This window comes from Pseudorca crassidens, chromosome 14, assembly GCF_039906515.1.
Source record: "Pseudorca crassidens isolate mPseCra1 chromosome 14, mPseCra1.hap1, whole genome shotgun sequence".
Taxonomy (NCBI): domain Eukaryota; kingdom Metazoa; phylum Chordata; class Mammalia; order Artiodactyla; family Delphinidae; genus Pseudorca; species Pseudorca crassidens.
In genome coordinates, this window is record NC_090309.1 from 13171924 (window position 1) to 13192092 (window position 20169).

Consider the following 20169-nt stretch of genomic DNA (forward strand, 5'->3'; position numbering starts at 1 on the left):
CTGCCGATGCAGGGGACGCGGGTTCGTGCCCCAGTCCAGGAAGATCCCACATGCCGCAGAGTGGCTGGGCCCGTGGGCCATGGCTGCTGAGCCTGCGTGTCTGGAGCCTGTGCTCCGCAACGGGAGAGGCCACAACAGTGAGAGGCCCGCGTACCGCAAAAAAAAAAAAAAAAAAAAAAAAAAAAACTTAAGTGAAAAAACATCAATAAAATAGAAAAAAAAGAGTAGTTGATGGAGAGCAGGAGAAATAGCTGATCACATGTCACTGGATGGTCAAGTGAATGGGATTTGTCAGTGTGAAGGTCAGTGTATCACAGGAGCCTGTCCATGAAGGGGTGGAGGGAAGAACTTGACTAGAAATAGTTCAGCACAGAAAGGGGGAGAGGATTTGGAGACCCAGACTACATAACAACTCTTTCAAGGAGTTTTGTTCCAAAGGGGGCCGAGAAATGGATTGGAAGCTGGAGCGGGGAGAATGGATCATTCTATTTAATCTGGTTTGGTTTTTAAGTTGGGGGATATAATGGCAGGTTTGAGGGCTGAGAGGAATGCTGTGGTGGAGGGGGAATAATTGATGGGAGAGCAAGAGGAGAGGTTTTTGAGGAGTGAGTCCCTATGTATGCACAGGGAGATACCTACTGCCTAAGGGGAGTGTTGGTAGTGGATGGAGTCCTGGACAATTCACCTGCAGTAAGAGGGGAGGTATTTCATGGGTCCAGGTGCTGTTACATGGAGAGATGGGATGGTGGGATCTCTTTTGATTATTTGTTTTCCTTAGTAAACACCTATCTAGGAAGCATAGTCCCTGAGATGCACGAGCTTGGAAGAGCTAGGGTAGGAAGTTTGAGGGCAAAGGCAAAATGAAATAGTTGACCTGGGACAGTGGGAGAGTGAATAGACTAGGGAAACGTGTCATGATTGTGGAGCATCATTCGAGCCCTTTAGATGATGATGGTCATGAGTAGAGTGACACCAGTCAGCATGGTTATATTTTTCTTCAACCGCACAGATGCAAGATTGAGCGAAGGCAGAAAGTTTCATTGAACCAGGGTTGGAGTTCTGCTAGTTCAGTGTGAGATGTAAGAGAGCGGGTAGGGAGTTGAGGGCGTGAGCAAGGAAGTGCTTAAAATGAAGGACTATGGGAACTTCCCTGGTGGTCCAGCGGTTAACGCTCCGGGTTTCCACTGCAGGGGGCACGAGTTCGATCCCTGGTCGGGGAACTAAGATCCTGCATGCTGCACGGTGCCGCCAAAAAGTAAAAAAAAAAAAGAAGGACTATGGAATTTAAACTGGATAAGAAAGAAGTGAAGGCATAATGGTAGTCAGGTTCAGGGGAACAGCGGGAGGATCAGTGGCTGATAGGGTTCTGGTGGGGTCAGAGGTTTTTTGGAGTCAAGGAAGTAGAGGAGGTGAGCTGGAAAAGAGGGGTTGGTGACTGGGGTTGGAATGCTTGAAATTTCAGTGGGACAGGGAAGTTGTGATTGGTAATGACGAGGGCTTAGGGACCGAGGTGAGGTAGACAGATAATGAAAACCCACAGAACATGTTAATAGTGACAGTGAACCAGGAGCCAAAAACCTCAAGGGACGGGGCTAGTGACCCAAGGGTCAGTAGACAATTATTAGGAGGAGTAATGGATGGAATGACCTGAACCTGAGGATTTTTAGAGCAGAGAGAAAGTAAATAGTTCAGAAATGGTAGCGAGGCGCAAGGAGTGTGCCTACGCCATCACTGGGCCTGGTAAGGGTTATGGAGAAGAAAATTCTCATAGCTTCTGAAGCAATGTGCTCAGGGAGAGCCAGGTTTCTGTCAGAGCAAGGAGGTAAGTGAACATTCAGGGGACGCTGTTTCAGGGCGAAGGCTTTAGGAGGTGGGGAAATGGAAGAGGACAGAGCAGGGCATGTCGAATTCCATGTGGGGATTAGAGTGTGGGAAGGAGGGGTGACCTCGGAGACTGGGGCTTTTCATAAGTGGAACAAACCCATAAAGGGCATAGTGCAGTTGTCTTGGAGGGCTCAAGACAGAGAGCGGCGGAAAGGCTACAAGTGTCGTGAGGAGGTGCTCACCCCCTTACAGATAGAGGCCTGGGGAGAGGCTGGTTCCTTTTGAGTGTATGTCTTCGATATCTTTTTAACTCTGTCCTATGATTTTTTAAATTTACAGATCCTTAGTGATTATCAGCACTTTAGACGGCCGAATTGCTGCCCTGGATCCTGAGAACCATGGTCAAAAGCAGTGGGATTTGGACGTGGGATCCGGTTCCTTGGTGTCGTCCAGCCTTAGCAAACCGGAGGTGAGAATTTTCTGTTATATGTTGACCGGAAAACTTAGGTAAAATCATCAATTGCTGCTATTAATAGTAGGTATTTGCTTAGAGAGCTGTGGCTCAGGGTCCGATTGCCTAAGTGTAGGGCATGTCTGTCTCTGACAAGCTATGTCCCCTTGGGGCATTTACTTAGCTTTTGTATTCCTCCGTTTCCCTCCTGTAAAATGAGGTGGGTAACGTCACCTACTTCTTAGGATTGTTTTGGGCATGGAATGAGTTAATTTTATAAATGAGTAATTGAGGATACTATCTGCTATATCAGTAAATCTCATTATCTGAGCTCCAACATGATCATAATTTCTTCTTCCTATTATCATCATCACAGGGTCCCTAGACATCATAAAACAAATATAAATAACTGTGTTTTAATAGTTGGGAATGCATGCTGCAAAATCCCATAAATTACTCACTGCGTCTTCCCCTCAGTTGTACATCCTAATTGTAGACATAATTCATCTGAAGCTTTCTTGGCGTGAAATTTTAGACAAAATGGATTATTTGCAAAAAAAGAGACCTTGCTTCCAAAACTACTCTGGCATATGACTCCAAAACTTGGACAGGTGACCTAGCCCCTCAGAGCTTTAGTGTCACCATCAGTAAAGTAAGGACACTGCCCACCTTGATGAGGGGCAGGTTGGGGGCTGTGTTTATTTATTTATTTTAAATTAATTAATTAATTTATTTTAGGCTGTGTTGGGTCTTCGTTGCTGCGCACAGGCTTTCTCCAGTTGCAGCGAGCGGGGACCACTCTTCGCTGCAGTGCACAGGCTTCTCATTGCAGTGGCCTCTCTTTGTTGTGGAGCACGGGCTCTAGGCACGCGGGCTCCAGAGCGCAGGCTCAGTATTTGTGGCGCACGGGCTTAGCTGCTCTGCGGCCTGTGGGATCTTCCCAGACCAGGGCTCGAAGCCGCGTCCCCTGCATTGGCAGGCGGATTCTTAACCACTGCGCCACCAGGGAAGTCCGGGGCTGTGTTTAAATGAGGGAAGTCTAGACTCCCCTCATTTAAGCACAGCCCCCAACCTGACCTTTTGTCTAGACTCTAATAGATTAAATCTCTCTCCTTTTCTGGAGCTTTACCCTCTTGTTTAAATCATTTAAAATAAGTCCCTCTTTTGAGTTACGACTGCTGACGTGGAAGCAGTCACCTGTTTTCCAGAATACCCTCAGCCTTCTACCGTGTCCCTATGGGATACTCCCTAGGGTACTCTTTTTTTTTTCCCTTTCATCATCAATCTTTCCCTTTCAAAAAGCTTCTTAGCTGGTATCAAGTTTGGAAAAGACAGAACCTAACACGAGGGGCTTGAGAATGACCTGATGAGTGGTGAAGAAATTTTCTGATGGGAAAACTGCTCCCAGTGACCCCGCTGCTCTCTAGAAAATCCAGCCTGGATTCCTTTCTGGGGTACCCGGGCAGGTACTTAGGGCGGTGGCACTGCCTAGCCTCCACACTCGCTGTGTGCTAAGCCTTGACTAGACTTTCAGAGTGCCTGTTGCTTACCGGACAGTATACCGGAAACATCTGTTGAGAATTGTGAACTTGTGAATTATTAATATAAATAACACTTTGATTGTAAATTGCCTTCAAAAGTTTGAATTGGATGTCATAGTCAAATGAATTACTACTCAGACCTGAATATTCATTTATTTATGTCCTCCTGAGGTTATGCTTGGGTATGCACATTGTGCTTTATTTTCAAACTAGACATGAAAGGTGATGAGCAAAATCAGAAGATTGTAAGCTGTTTACATCTGAGGTAACATTATAGTGTGTTGTAGTGGTGCAAAGCATGTGTGTTTCTATAAACTAAAGTATGCACACTCACAAAAACATACACTGCATGATATGACAAGTAGTCGTAATAACCTGAGTGCCATTGAGCGTGTTTAAATTATAAGCAGCTAGTGGAGCTTGAAGATTTTCTTACAATAGCAATTACATTAGCTGTTTTTTAAACTACAGTTGAATATTCTCACCATCCCCAGTCCTTACCATTTTCTGTGGTTTGTTAGGTCTCTCTTGTTTTAAGTATCCTTCTTCCCACTCACCCCCAACCCTTGATCCTTTGGGTAGAATGCTTTGAAATGTTGAATTGCAAGCATATTTTAAAAGTTTGTGTCACCTTTACACAATAAATGCAAAGCTCACTGACCGCTTTCCATTTCAGGGAAAGAATTCTGAGACCTCTTTGCATTATCTAGGTTTTAATTTCCTACTTTACACACAAAAAAATTGACTAGATCACTACTGCCCTAAGTTCTTGGGACCATTTCTTGAGACTGTGTGTTTACTGTGTAGATATGCTAATGACAGCATTGTTCCCAGAGCTGTAATATACACACAATGTACTTTACACACCGTGTAATCCTCACAGCCATCCTCCTGAGATTGATATGCTGGTGTCATTTTACAGAAGAGGAATACGAAGCTCAGAGAAGTTATTTGCTTGAAGTCACAGACCGACTACATGGTAGAGCTGGGATTAAACCAGGCTTGCCTGACTGTACTCCACTCCACCTGCTCTGGAGCTCTTTCTACATCTTGTATGTTCCTCCCCTTTACAACTCAGGCTGTTCATCCAGTACAGTGGATCTCAAACTTTATGGTTTCAGGACCCTTTACATTCTTAAAAATTACGAAGAGATCCAAAGAGCTTTCTTCCCCATGGGTTATATCTATCTAAACTTAAGCCATATTAAAAATTAAAACAGGGCTTCCCTGGTGGCACAGTGGTTGAGAGTCCGCCTGCCGATGCAGGGGACACGGGTTCGGGCCCCGGTCCGGTAAGATCCCACATGCCGTGGAGCAGCTGGGCCCGTGAGCCATGGCCACAGAGCCTGCACATCCGGAGCCTGTGCTCTGCAATGGGAGAGGCCACAACAGTGAGAGGCCCGCGTACTGCAAAAAAAAAAAAATAAAAGAACCCCATTGCATTGCACGTAGCATAAATAATATATTTTTATGAAGAATAAGTGGGGACTTCCTTGGTGGTCCAGTGGTTAAGAATTCACCTTCCAGTGCAGGGAGTGTGGGTTCGATCTCTGGTCAGGGAGCTAAGATCCCACATGCCTTGGGACCAGAAAACCAGAACAGAAGCAATATTGTAACAAATTCAATGAAGACTTTAAAAATGGTCCACATCAAAAAATCTTTAGAAAGAAAAGAAAGAAAAAGTGTATTTCCCCAAAAAATAATTCAATGAGAAAAGTGGCGTTGTTTTATATTTTTGCAAATCTCTTTAATTTCCAGTTTAATAGAAGACAACTTGATTTTCCTATATGCTTCTGCGTTCGATATGTTGTTTTGGTTGAACTGTATGAAGAATAAAATCCGTATGTAGGGGGAGAAAGGGAGTGTTTTAGTAGCCTTTTCAGTTGATTGTGATCATTCTTTTTTGGTTCTACACGAGAAAAAGTGGAAGTTTCTGAAAGGTTAGTTGCACCGCGGAATGTGAAACCATATTAATGAACTGTTGTACTCTGTACCAGTAACATCCATTGTTCTGTCTTGCCTTTTACTCGTGCATGGTTTTCTAACATCATTTGGAAAATATTGATTCATTGAGTTACACAGATCTTCCAAATGTTGACATATTTCCTTATAGAATACTTTGTAAACTCAAATTTTTTACTGTCACCACTGATCTCATCAGAAAAGTCTTCCAGTACTGGAAAGCTGTCAAGCTCACATGGGTAGATACAGCTATTCCAAAATTCTAATTTTCGCTTGAAAACTTGGATTTTATCATTAACACAGTCAGTTGTTTTCCTTGAAGTGAGAGGTTCACTTTATTTTCGAGAAAACGTCTGCCAAATACGCAAGTCTCATCACTGTAGCTTTTCTCTCAATTTTTCAAGTGCAAATGGAGCTTTGTGAGCAATGCCACTAGTTTCAGCTCAAAACTCAGTCACGCAAGTGCTTTTCCTCAAAACATGCTTCAGTTTGTGGCAGAAGTCCTTAATGCACACCTCCTGGTTAGTCGGGCAGAATAGTAAAAATATATGTACTCAGGTCACAGTTTAACTTTTATTGTTTCATCAGAACATTCTCGAGTGAAACTTTTTTCTTCTTTTTTTTTTGCTGCGAGTGTGTGACAGTGAAGATGTGAGGACTATGAGTCTGCTACCTTATTCATGCTTTAGTCACCGTTGCTTTTATACCATCAATGCAAATAGCACCCCAGGGAAAGGCAAATAGCACCTTCTTATGAAAACCATTTGACTCTCTGCACCTCAAACAGAATCCACAGACCGCATTTTGAGAACGACTGATCTAGTATATAATAGAAATATCACCATTATGAGAGTATTCGTAAGGTTATAAACATTAACAAGGAGAGAGGACTGTATTTCGAGCTTGGGTCACCTGTTATTCAGCAAGGTGTGTATCGCTCAGTATCTAGAAGTTATGTTCAGAAGCTGGACAAAACACCACCAAAAGAGGAACAAAAACTGCTATTTGAAATGCCCCGGATTGGATGCAGTACCCTTCTAAATGCATCTGATAGACAATTTTATGATGGTCCCTAACTTTTTGGGAGAAATAGTTAATTTTCTCTGTCTGAAGCTCAGCGTTTGCGAGGACAGGTAGTGTGCAGAGGAGAGCTGGGTACAGCAGGCAGGAACTGGTGGGGAGATGTAGCGGGAACCACCCAGGTGACAATTGGAGGCTCCGTTTGGAGACTCCTCTATTAGAATGTCAGTTTCTCCACCCTTTCATCAAGAGTGGTACAAGGATGAAACCAATTAAACTCAGAAGGCCAGAGAAGATGTATTCTCTGTGCATTGATTCTTAAAGTGACTTATCTAATGAGAAGCTGAAGGCTAAAGGATTTGATAGACTGTATAATAATTTTTAAGTTATTAATGATAGAGGAATTGGTTATGGATCACATGTACTTTTGCTAGAATAATAAAGTAAAAGCATCACAGGAACCTTGTAGGCCGTGTGGTGTGGAGGAGGCACTGGGATTCGGAGGCTGCAGTTCTAGTATTGATGCTGCTGTTAACTGGCTCTGTGACCCGGCTAATTATTTCAGTAGAGCTTTAATTTCCTTCTCTGTAAAATTATGGATTGGGCTAAATTTCTTCTTGTTGTTTTTTAAAATTTTTTGGCTGCGCTGTGCAGCATGTGGGATCTTAGTTCCTTGACCAGGGATCGAACCTACGTCCCCTACAGCGGAAGCACGGAGTTTTAATCACTGGACCACCAGGGACTAAATTTCTAAAGATTGTCCTAACTTCAGGACTCAGGTACCATCAAACACATGAAACACCCATATAAATCATCTAGAGGAATTTTTTAACTTCCCCTTTTACTACATTTAAGGATTCTTTTAAAAATGGCACAAATCCATTACCGTTAGGTACATATCTCATTGCCTGTCAGCCTGCTTTCATGATGTCCTTAACCTTTTCTGATCCCAAAGCATATAAAATAGTTTATTATTTTGCTTTAGTCATGTTTTGATTATGTTAAGGAAAAAAATAAGTTCCCAAAGGATAAGAGAGATTGACAGTTGCATTATGCATGTATGCTGCCGGAAGGTTGAGGCGCCATGGGACACAGACCTGACTTGCCACTCTTTCCTCTTGACGAGGTACTTATAAGCTTCCTCAAAAGAATACTGAACAAACCGAGCTAAAACTGTGTGTGTGTGTGTGTGTGTGTGTGTGTGTGTGTGTGTGTGTTAGAGTAAATGATGAACCTAAGGTTTACTCTGCTACCTTTAACATGTGCCCCTAGGTTCTACATCTAATACTTTTGATCATAGCTAAGAATTTTGTTTTTAATTTTCAGAAGGGCCACCTGAGGTAGAATCTGATTTGCTTTCCACTGTTAATCTATACGCAGATTCAGCCTTGAAAAAGCACTAAGGAGATTTGGCAGCGGTTCCTCATTGATTGTCTTAAAATTGTTTTGTGACATATCAGCATAGTTTTTCTTTGGGGTCTCTGGGTGGCATTTGTTTGTTTGTTTGTTTTGTTTTTGCGGTACTCGGGCCTCTCACTGTTATGGCCTCTCCCATTGCGGAGCACAGGCTCATGGCTCACGGGCCCAGCCGCTCCGCGGCATACGGGATCCTCCCGGACCGGGGCACGAACCCGTGTCCCCTGCATCGGCAGGCGGACCCTCAACCACTGCGCCACCAGGGAAGCCCTCTGGGTGGCATTTGGATCACAGTTCACCAAATCTAAGTAGACATAATATCCTTGAACTGTCTACTTGTCTGTGTTTTGGAACACATTTGTAAATACAAAGACCTTCTTCCTTATCTGTATTTAGAATGCATATTATAATTGTGTATATGTAACTAGTCTGTCCTTAGACAATACCTTTACCTTTTCCTTATTTAGAGATACCATATTTGTTTTTTGTTTCAGTTTTCTGTTAAAATGTCCTTTTTTTTTTTTTTTTCCTCTTAAAAAGAACAAACAACTCTCTTATAAGTCTATAGTTAGAGTTTGGGGTTTTGTTTTATTTTATTTTAGGCATTTTTCTCCCCAAGGGACACACCGCCTTTCTGTTTCAGACAGGTGCAGAAACAGACAGCTATGATGCGGAAGCTTTCCAGCCTGCGCACTGCAGAGTCAGGCTGCAGTCATGAAGAAGGGCCTTCGTAGGTTGGGGGGGATCTTTTGAAAAGAGCACATTTTTAATGGCTACCTGATTTGTTCACCGAGGGTCCGTCAGTAGACCGTTTTGAGTATTGCTTTATTAGAAGAGGATCTGTAATCTGTTTTAAAGATTGTCTGTACTGAAAGATGTCTGCTCATCTGGCAGTCTTTCATCTGTACATAAACTAGCACAATTTGAGCCTCAGATGAGCACCCTCTCAGATGGTGGTTTATTTGGAAAAGTCACTGTCAATCACGGAGCAAGCCAATATTTAAATAATTGCTTAGGTTAATTGCATTTCTTTTAATGATAGAAATGAAACCGTTTTTTGATTTAATTTTGTTTTATTAATCCCTTAGCATGGCTGAAAACAGTGCTGTGAACTAAATCGATTTATTCCAGCACACATGTTGCCAAGTGAGACATTGATTTGACTCTGTTTTGTAGGAAATTGACTTCTTGTGCACATTATTTATCTCCTTTACGAATGAATAATAATCTAAGTGAAGGCAAAGATAGGTACTTAAATCTGTATTTTTCACCGTGAATGCAAAAAGTATACTTCAAAAATTAACCTGGTTGTTTTCCTGGAGGTATTTTGTTTTGTAGGTTGACTATAGGTTAAGGAAAGAAAGAATGAAATAATAACTATCTACTTGGTATCTCACTGCTCTTGGTCAATAATTCACAATCTTTGATGATCATAAATACCAACTCACTTCAGGATTTCTTTTTTCTTCTGCATTTTCTTTCTTTTTTTTTTTTTTAACCTACATTTCCTTTTAAGCATGTCACATGGGATGCCTTCTTCGACTAATATCCAGATCTACTGAAAGATCTCATAATCCCTCACGTTTAGATCACGTAACTAGTTGTAAACCATGATGCCTCCTCCTTAGTCTTTGAGGTATGATTCCTGGGAACGCTTTACTTTCAGCAGATAAGCTTCCTTTACTTTCCCCGTCATGGTAATTTCAATGTTTTCCTTGAAATCTAGGGAAATGTTTAAAAAATTGTTTCCTCAACACAACAGTGTTGGAACATCTTTTTTTTTTTCTCATAAAGTTACAAATAGTCAATTTTGTCAACTAGTAGTCTGGTCAGTTGTTCATTTTACTTTAAGAGTTACCATTTTGTGTTCGATATATAGTGCAACATTTTTGAAGAATTAAAATATACAAAAATATGCCTGTTAACTTCTCTTTAATATTGTTTATCTTTTTGGCCAATAAAGTACTTTATGAACCTTCAGAACTTCTATATTCAAAGGAGAATTTTAGGGCTGATAAGAGATTTCTGGTGAGTCAAAGACTGGTCACAGTTTGATGTATTTAATTCTTATATCAAACTCATCTTTATATAGTTTTAAGACTTTGTTTTTAGATGGGTGTTGTGAATTCAGGATTGGGAAAGAGATACAGTTGGCTCTTGGACAGCTTTGGGGATAGGGGTGCCAACCCTTCATGCAGTGGAAGATCCTACATAACTTCTCCGTGGGCCTCTGTATCCACGGTTCCATGTTCGCAAATTCAACCGTGGATCGTGGAGTACTGGAGTATGTACTTAGTGACAAAAATTCACTTGTAAGTGGATTCATGCAGTGCAAACGCACATTCAAGGGCCTACTGTTACTGACATGGCATAATTAAGCTTTCTGCTCTCTCCTTGAATTTACTTTTGGAGCGACTGTTTGAATTCTAAAAGCTTTTTTGCAATATGTGAAATTTAGTGTTAACGAACCATAGTCATTTCTGAAGTTTCCTTATTGAGGATAAAAGAAGGCTCATGATGAATTTATAGATAGTCAGATTAAGAGTTTGTATTTTCGTTTTTAACTTTTTTCTTTAACAAGTATACGTATATATGCACTCACACACGAATTACCTTAGAGGTTCAAAATAGCAGCCCTGGATCATTACATCTACTTGACAAGTATTGCTTGAGTAGCACTTTACAGTTTGCAAAGTGACATCAAATCCATTCTTATTTATTCCCTAACATAGCCTTATAAAATACTCTTATTAACCCCCATTTTCCAGATGAGAAAATTGGGGCTCAAAATGGTTCAGAGGTTTGTCTGATGGAGTAAAACGGAGACTCAACCCTAGATCCTTGTGCTTATTTCTTGCCCCCTTTCCAATATTTCATGCCTTTTGAAATGCCTCAATACTTACCAATGTGTTTGCATTTTCTGCTCTTATCATTATAATTCTTAATGTGCTTTATCAGGAATAATCACTCAAAGACCTCATATAGAGAGCAGACTTTAGCACGGCGCTCAGCTCATTGTGAGCGCTTAACTGCTTCTTAACCCTAGTGAGAGACTCAAAGGTACTTGAACTTACCACATCCAAAACTGAACTGGTGTTTAAGGGGACAGGGGATCCTGCAGGGCTGTGCGCTGGGGTACAACAATGCCCAGGACAGATGAGATCCTTGCCATCATGGAACTTACATGACACTCTGTGGAGCCGGATATGAAATGATTATAATGTCAGTATCATAATTGAGTTGTGGTAACTGTCACAAGGACAGGTAGAGCTAAGAGAGACTTAGCAAGGATACCTGACCTCCCAGCTGGGAAGTCAGAGAAGTCAGAGAAGGCTTCTCAGAAGAAATTATGTTTACGACTGAGATCCTATGAGAAGCAAGAGCTGCAAGAAATGGGTAGAGAGGCTGGGAAGGACTGCTCTGGGAGAGGGAACGGCTGGCATCAAGGCCTTGCAGCAGGAATGATCAATCTGGGAGAAAGCAGGTGAATCCCTAAAATCCTTCTAGAATCAATCTCTCCTGTAGTCTGCTGACTACTGACCACTTATATAGTCAGTCTCTACTGACCGTAGAGAATGGACTGGAAGAGGAAGAAGAGCAGAAGTGGGAAGACTAGTTAAGAGACCAGGTCTAGTACAGATGGGGATGATAAGGTGACCGGGAAGTGAGGGAAGTGAAGTGATGGATTGAAGAGAAGTTTAAGGAGGGACGTCTTTATGAAATGAAAAGACCAAAGGAGAAATTAGTAGTAAATTAAGAACAGGTGGGGGAATTCCCTGGAAGTCCAGTGGTTAGGACTCCACGCTTTCACTGCCGAGGGCCCCGGGTTCAATCCCTGATCAGGCAACTAAGATCCCACAAGCCGCTGGTGCGGCCAAAAATATATAAATAAATAAAAATAAAAGTGTCCTCCGAGACTGCTCCCCGGCCCCTTTAAAAAAAAGAAAAAAGAAAAGGAACAGATATAGAGAGGGAGAAAATAAATTTGTTTACATGCGTTGAGTGCCGAGTGACCTTGACCTTGAGTGACCTTAACAGAGATGTTAAGAAAGCCTGTGCATATGTGGGTCTGGTGCTCTCAGAGGAAAAGTCTGGGCTGAAGAGAAAAGTTAGAAGTGTTCGTGTCCTGGGAGCTGAGAGGAGCAATCACCTGGAAGGAGAGCAGGGTGAGGAGATGACCTCCAGCCAAATTTTCAGACTCCCTAACATTTAAAAAAAATTTTTTTAGAAGGATATTTATCTATCTGTCTATTTATTTATTTATGGCTGCGTTGGTTCTTGGTTGCCGCGTGGGCTTTCTCTAGTTGTGGTGAGCGGGGCTACTCTTCGTTGTGGTGCGCGGGCTTCTCATTGCGGTGGCTTCTCTTGTCGCAGAGCACGGGCTCTAGGCGCGCGGGCTTCAGTAGTTGTGGCGCACGGGCTTAGTTGCTCCGCAGCACGTGGGATCTTCCCAGATCAGGGCTCGAACCCATGTCTCCTGCATTGGCAGGCGGATTCTTGACCACTGCACCACCAGGGACGTCCCTCCGTAACATTTTAAAATTCAGGTAGAGAGTGATGAGTCAGAGAGAAGAAAGGGTTTCAAGGAGAGATTGGCTTTAGTAGGATGTTAGGGATTTTCCTGCCTTCTTCCACATTTCCCCAATGGTTAGTTGGTGTGAATTCTTTATAAATATTTACTAAACATAGATACTTAACAATGCAGATGCCTCATTAAGAGAACCCTGTGATTCATCAAAGTCTCAATGAAAGTCTTACAGCAAAAGAAAATGTTAAAAACCCTTTCTGTTTTGACTCTGGAAGGATTGAGGGGACAGGGGAAGGAGTGAGGAAAGCAGGAGGCCTGTGGATCCCCAGAGTGGTAGAAACAGTCATTGGTAGTTTAGGGATCAGAAGACATACCTTTTCAAAAAGCTGTGGAGAGTGCTTTTGAGGCTCCAGTGCAGTAAGTTAATTTGAGGCATTTTGTAAAAGAGTAGAGTGTTAGTTTTTGTCCAAGGTCACATCAGTGAGTGGCTGGTGGAGTCAGGGATGGGGCTGGATGAGCCGCAGTCACCTCCCCGTGGACACGTTTCCATTTCCTACGTTGGGTGCCTGCTGCTGCCTCGCCCTACCTCGGTTTCTGAAACAGCTAGCATGGCAAGGAAAGTAATTGTTCTGGGCAAAGGGGATTTCCAGGTATCAAAAAAAAGTCAACAATTTAACACTTTCAATGAAATGTTTTTCATGTATTTTACATCTTCCCAATCTCGGTGACTTTTATCTTTTAACTAAGTCCTGAGCTCATCATTGGAAGCATCATTTGTTGTATTATACCAGGGATGCTTGGAGTTCCTGAGGTAGGAGGGAGAAAGGGTGTCCCTTTCATGAATATTCTAGAGTAGTTGGTTTTTTTCCATCCTTTTCCCAGATAGTCTATCTCCATTGTTCCTTATCTCTGTCTCACGAATCTGCATCTCTCCACATGCTTTTTCACTCGGTTTCTTCCCCCTTCCTCCCTTTTAACTCTTACTGCTGCTGAGCTTGTATTTGGGACTTGGCTTTTATAACCGTCAGGGCCAGTGTGATCGTTTTCCCTCTTTCTTGGTTAGGGTACACACTGGATACAACTTTGTGGATTGGAAAGTGTTTAATGTGAGTCATTACTTGAGAAAATGCTAGTGTATACAAATCCAGCTTCCACAGCCGAATGAGGAAAGTTCTTCTTCATAGAAAAATTCTAGCTAATAAATGTGGAAAGAATGATAGCATTAGAAGTCATTATTTTATTATTTTACTGAAGTAGTAGATCATCAATTGATACTAAAATGGTGAAAAGTTGGTGGGACACTTTAAAATGGAGGGGTCAGGCTGACTCCCTTAAATCCACTGATTAATAGTAACAAATACGACAACTCGGGTTGGCAAACTTTTTCTGTAAAGGGCTAGATAGTAAATATCTTGGGCTTTGCAGGCCATACGGTCTCTGTAGTTGTAGTGGGAAAGCAGTCATAGACAATACAGAAATGAATGAGCATGCCTGTGTTCCAATAAAACTTTGCTTACAGAAACACACACTGGGTCAGATTTGGCGTGTGAGCTGTCGTTTGCTGACCTCTGTTATAATAGGAAGTATATAGCACCACCTGTGAAGTAGTCTTGTCCAAAAGAATCAAACCTGTGTCAGATCAGAGCTCCAGTCCTAATTACACTTCTTTAGAAAATACAGGGAATAAAGGAACAAGTTAAGTGACATGCAAAATCCAAACTGTGGGACATTCTGTAGGGTGAATAATCTGGTTTCTCAAGTAAATCAATGCACGGAAAAAGGAATGAAAGGGGCCCTTATAGGGAGAAAAAAAGAATCAAATATAATATGTGGAGTTTAAGTCCCTTGTTGAAGCAAACCAATTATGTAGTATGTCTTGCAATATCAGGGAAATTTGAATATTAGATGATTTTAAGGAACTACTCTTATTTCTGTTAGATGTAACATTGGCATGGTAGTTGCTTCTCAGCAATGAATACTGAAGTATGTATAGGTGAAATGACATGATGCCTGTGATTGACTTTAAAATACTTTCATTAACAAATATATGTAGTGGATGGGTGGAGAGTAGCAAAATGTCGATGATGGTTGAAACTGGGTGACAGATACATGGGGGTTTATTATATGCATCTCTTTACATTTTATGTTTTAAAACTTTCATATTAAGTTAAAATAAAGTTGAATGTACCCCCAAAAGTGTATGTGTTGATGGTGGGAGGTTGCGGATGGGTGGGTGGGGAGGTAGTTGCACAGAAAAAGAAGGAAGAACTGAATGAAAAAATATTTTTGCATATTAGAAGAATTTTTGTTTTTATTGCTGGTTATATTCATTTTAGTAGTAGTACTTCCTTTATTTTCTCAGTTGAAGTTCCTTCTGCCACTTGAAAATAGAGTTCTTATCTCACATTCTGATTTCAAATAGAGTCCTTGATTACATGTGCCACTGGTATTCATTATGCCAGTTAGAGATTGTTCAGAAAAGGTAATTGAATTACTTTACTAAACTGCTTTGTGATTGCGTGGTTGAAGACCTTGATTGGATCTTAGGTAGCGAGTTTGCCAGCTGATTTGACAAACCTTTTATTTTGAAATTATTAATAGGGAAAAACAAATAGAGGAAAAAACCCCAGATGACAAGCATTTGTATTTTTAAAAATGACTGAAGTGGGAAGCAAGTCACATAATTAGTTTGAGATGCAGAGCAGCGAATCAGAACAAATAGCTGCTTCCAGAGGCAAATCAGTGGAATGGGAAAATGCATCACCATAACCCACATTTTTTTATACCAAGAGATTTGCAGTTGACTCTCCGGGTGACTCATTCCTATGCTGGGAGGGTGAGGTAATGCTCTTCTGAGGGGTGATGTCATCTCTCTACCTGAACTGCAGGCATATATCTCTTCTTGTGGCTCTCAAGGAAAACACACCATCTGCTTTCACAGATGCAGCCTGAAAGACTTCACAGCGATTGGTGCAGAGGTTAGCAGCCGTGGGTATGAGTCATAAGCAGCCAATTAGTGAAGAGCAGCTATTTAAAAGTGAACTTTAAAATCACAGTCCAGCAATATGGCATGATTGAGTATTGAATCATAATGCTTTTCTGTTTTGGGTTTTGCACTCTTCTTTTAAAATAAGGCAGTTTTTCTCAACATGGTCAATCACGTGAAATCTTCTAGGTTGTTTAAGCCATATTTTTAATTGCAAATAAGTTTGCTTTCTTTTACATTTGGAAGCAATGATGAATTTTAGCTCCTATTTGTTTGATGGATTTTCCGGTTTGTTTTTTTGTTGGGGGGATTGGGGGCGGTTGCACTTAGAAGCCATTGTGTTCCCTAAGGACCTGCTGCTTCTTTAGGGGAAAAGAAGTTGTTTAATGGAAAAGGAAACAAGTAAAAATAAATGTTATTTGTTTACTAGAGACCCACTAACCCCTCTTCCTCTTTCTTGTAGTGACACACACCTGCTCTCCCTATTTGTACTCAACCAGTAGTACTGTTGACATTACCAGACAATACCTATTTTTTAATTTTATCACAATTTGAATTTATTGTTCTAGTAAATGGAATAGAGAATGCCTAACATAATATGGGAGGTAGAGAACAGTAAACACTTGATTTTCTAACTGATATGTAACTTAAAATGGGAGATCACATTGGCTAAATACTACAAATACTGTTACTGTAGGGTATATAAACGATGACCTACATCTGTTCTTAATGACAGCCTCAAGTTGGACATTCTACAAAAGATAAAAATAAAAAGTTTTAATTTTTGAAAACATAATCTTTTATTTGTTGTTATCAAGAAATATAAGAAAGCAAAGAATAAAATAGTAATGTTAGAATTCTAAGATAATATGAGGTGGTATACATATGTATGTATGGTATACATACATACTGATGTCATTTGAGAGCTTACTAAAAATCAAATGTTTTTTTAATAAAAGTAGTAGTTGGAGATCTTTAAATATCCAGAATTATGATGAGCCTTCAGTTTAATGGTCTAGCCTTCTGAGTTTAGTTACAGAGCCCCTTCAAGGCTCTTGAGTATCTTTCTTTTCTTTTTAACCTCTTATTTGTAAATAATTTCACACTACAAAAAGTTGCACTCTTTTTGGTATGAAAAAACCCCAACCCTTATATACCCAGATTTTTTTTTTTTTTTTTTTTTTTTTTTTTTGCTGTACGCGGGCCTCTCACTGTTGTGGCCTCTCCCGTTGCGGAGCACAGGCTCCGGATGCGCAGGCCCAGCGGCCATGGCTCACGGGACCAGCCGCTCCGCGGCTATGGGATCCTCCCAGACCGGGGCACGAACCCGCGTCCCCTGCATTGGCAGGCGGACTCTCAACCACTGCGCCACCAGGGAAGCCCTATATACCCAGATTTATCTGCTCAAAACGTGTTTGCTTTGTCATTTGAGTTGTGTCTCTCTCTTATCTCCAGATCCCCCATACATACTCTTTTTTTCTTGAAACATCTAAAGATAAATATCCATTGTAGCCCTTTACTCCTGAATGCTTCAGTGTGCATTTCCTAATAGAAATAGGAAATTTCTCTATTCTCTTACATAATCACAGTACAGTTATCAGCTTCATAAATTTTTTTTTTTTTTTTTTTTTTGCGGTATGCGGGCCTCTCACTGCTGTGGCCTCTCCCGTGGCGGAGCACAGGCTCTGGACGCGCAGGCTCAGCGGCCATGGCTCACGGGCCCAGCCGCTTCGCAGCATGTGGGATCTTCCCGGACTGGGGCACGAACCCGTGTCCCCTGCATCGGCAGGCGGACTCTCAACCACTGCGCCACCAGGGAAGCCCTGCTTCATAAATTTATATGGACACTTTACCGTCCGTATTCCAGTTTCATCAGTTGACCTAAATAATGTCTTTTATAGCGTTCTCCACTCCCAGTACAGCATCTAGTCTAGGGTCAGGTAATACATTTACTTGTTACATTAACCTCTTTTAATCTGGATTTTTTTCCCCACAGACTTTATCTTGTATGACGTTGACATTTTTTTTTAACATCTTTATTGGAGTATAATTGCTTTACAATGCTGTGTTAGTTTCTGCTGTATAACAAAGTGAATCAGCTATATGTATATGTATATATATCCCCATATCCCCTCCCTCTTGAGCCTCCCTCCCACCCTCCCTATCCCACCCCTCTAGGTCGTCACAAAGCACCGAGCTGATATGCCTGTGCTATGTGGCTGCTTCCCACTAGCTATCTATTTTACATTTAGTAGTGTATATAGGGACATGGACATTTTTGAAGAATATAGTCTCTCTTATCTTTTACTGATATTTAAAAAAAATAGAACTTTCCTCATTTTGTGCTTGTCTGATGTTTCCCGGTGATTAGATCCAGGCTGTGTATGCTTGGCTCAGAACGCTGCATGGCTGGTGTTGCATTCTCTCTCAGGGTATCATGTCTGTCACTCATTTGATCATCCAGTCAAGGTATTGTCTGAATTCTCCACTATATAATGACTGCTTCTGTTTTGTTTTTCTTAACTTTTTGTAACTAATAAGCAGTCTGTGGGAAGATACTTTTTTTTTTTTTTTTGCGGTACGCGGGCCTCTCACTGCTGTGGCCTCTCCCGTTGCGGAGCACAGGCTCCGGACGCGCAGGCTCAGCAGCCATGGCTCACGGGCCCAGCCGCTCTGCGGCATGTGGGATCTTCCTGGACCGGGGCACGAACCCGCGTCCCCTGCATCGGCAGGCGGACTCTCAACCACTGCGCCACCAGGGAAGCCCTGTGGGAAGATACTTTAAGACAGTGCAGATATCCTGCTCCTTATCCAAATTTTCACCCAGATTTAACACCGTGGCTGATTTCTGCCTGTTGCAGTCTTTACTATGATGTCTGCAAGATGCTAATTTTTCCAACTCCAGTCCTCCCTTTATATTTACCAGTAGACATTTGGCATTTCATTGCAGTAAAAGCCCTCTCTTCTCCCCCATATGTTGTTTATTTTATCTATTTGTTTTCAGTGCGGATGCATAAATTCCTTATTTTGTTTTCAATGTTTTATAATTCAGTACTTAATCATTCTGGTGCTTAAATTCCAGATGTGGTCAGTGACATGTTTCCGTCTTTTTTTGTGCATACCTTTACTTTTTAGACTAATAAGATGTTAAAGGCTCATCTTGTACCTGCCCTGCCCCAGCCCTGGAGGCAGCCGATTCTCTCAGGAGCCTTTGTTCTTTCGGTGGGGAATGGAATTAGATAACAAAATCTGGGCACTAGGTTTGAGTGCATTACTTTTACAGCCACTGAATAAACATAAATGTATACACATTAGTATACCTGATAAATATTAGAGGTACAATAAACAATTTTTGAGACTGTAATGGTGTCTCAGTTTACAGTTACAGCAAAAAGTGCAGTATTAAGACTTTTGTCAGCGAACTTACGCTGCTACAATTTTCTTGGATTTCACAGCAAAAACATAAGTGATGCTAGCTTGAAGGCCAGATGGGGTTTCAGTGGGCAGGGTTGGTACAGGAGGATGTTCCAGGGAGAAGAAATGACATTGACAATGACATAACTGAACAATAACAGTAAAAACATTAAACATCCTGCTTAAGTAATGACACCTGATTTCCACCCACGTGGGGAAAAGTGAAAGACAACAAGGAAAAGGTTGTTTGAGGTCACGTTTAGAGGACTTTGAATGTATGTCAGAGTTAGGAATTGGGGTCTTTAGTAAGAAGATAATGGAGAGCTGTCGAGGATTTTTGAATAGTGTCATAACAAGCTTAACTCTGATTCAGGGATTAATCTAGAAGATATGCAGAGATTAGATTGAGGGAATTTCCAGTTAAGAACTGTAAAGAGGCTGTTATAATAGTTCAGGCAGGAGATACGAGGATTTGAACTACAAAATGAAGGGAAGAAGTGGATTAGAGCCGTGTTTTTCAACCTGTCTTCTAGAACCCCAGGGGTGTGGGGCACAGCTGGGGTGGGGGGGGAGGGATATATTAGCTGAGCATCAACGGAGAACACTTTGTGACTGAAAAGGATCTCTTTAAAATATCCCCGTAAGTATCCCTTTAAAGAAAGGAATTCTGCTGCTTAAGGAACAAAGAAGTCCATAGAGAAATTTTGTTTAAAAAAGCAAATCGACATTTGTCTGGAGGTTTTCTGGTTTTTAAAACTCCTGCTTCTTTCATAGTCTTTTTTTCCAGATTTTTGAGCCTTGACGATCAGGAAAATAATCGTGTCATTAGCTGAAATAAGTCAAGTTGTGTCTGTTTTGTTTTTTTGTGTTTTTTTGGCGCGCTGTGCGGCTTGCGGGATCTTAGTTCCTCGACCAGGGATTGAACCCGGGCCACCGCAGTGACAGTGCCGAGCCCTAACCACTGGATCACTAGGGAATTCCCGAGTTGTGTCTGTTTTGAAATGCCAGAAGGCCAGTGTCACAAAGT

The 20169-nt window shown here is 41.5% G+C and overlaps 1 protein-coding gene across 2 annotated transcripts in view; it reads left to right on the top strand.

Annotated features, from left to right (window-relative positions):
• EIF2AK3 (eukaryotic translation initiation factor 2 alpha kinase 3) overlaps positions 1–20169 on the top strand; it is a 75420-nt gene that overhangs the window by 13225 nt on the left and 42026 nt on the right. For both annotated transcript variants that reach the window (XM_067704428.1, XM_067704427.1), the window contains exon 2: positions 2164–2293. In XM_067704428.1, the coding sequence (XP_067560529.1) occupies positions 2164–2293 (130 nt within the window). The remainder of the gene's footprint in view (positions 1–2163; positions 2294–20169) is intronic.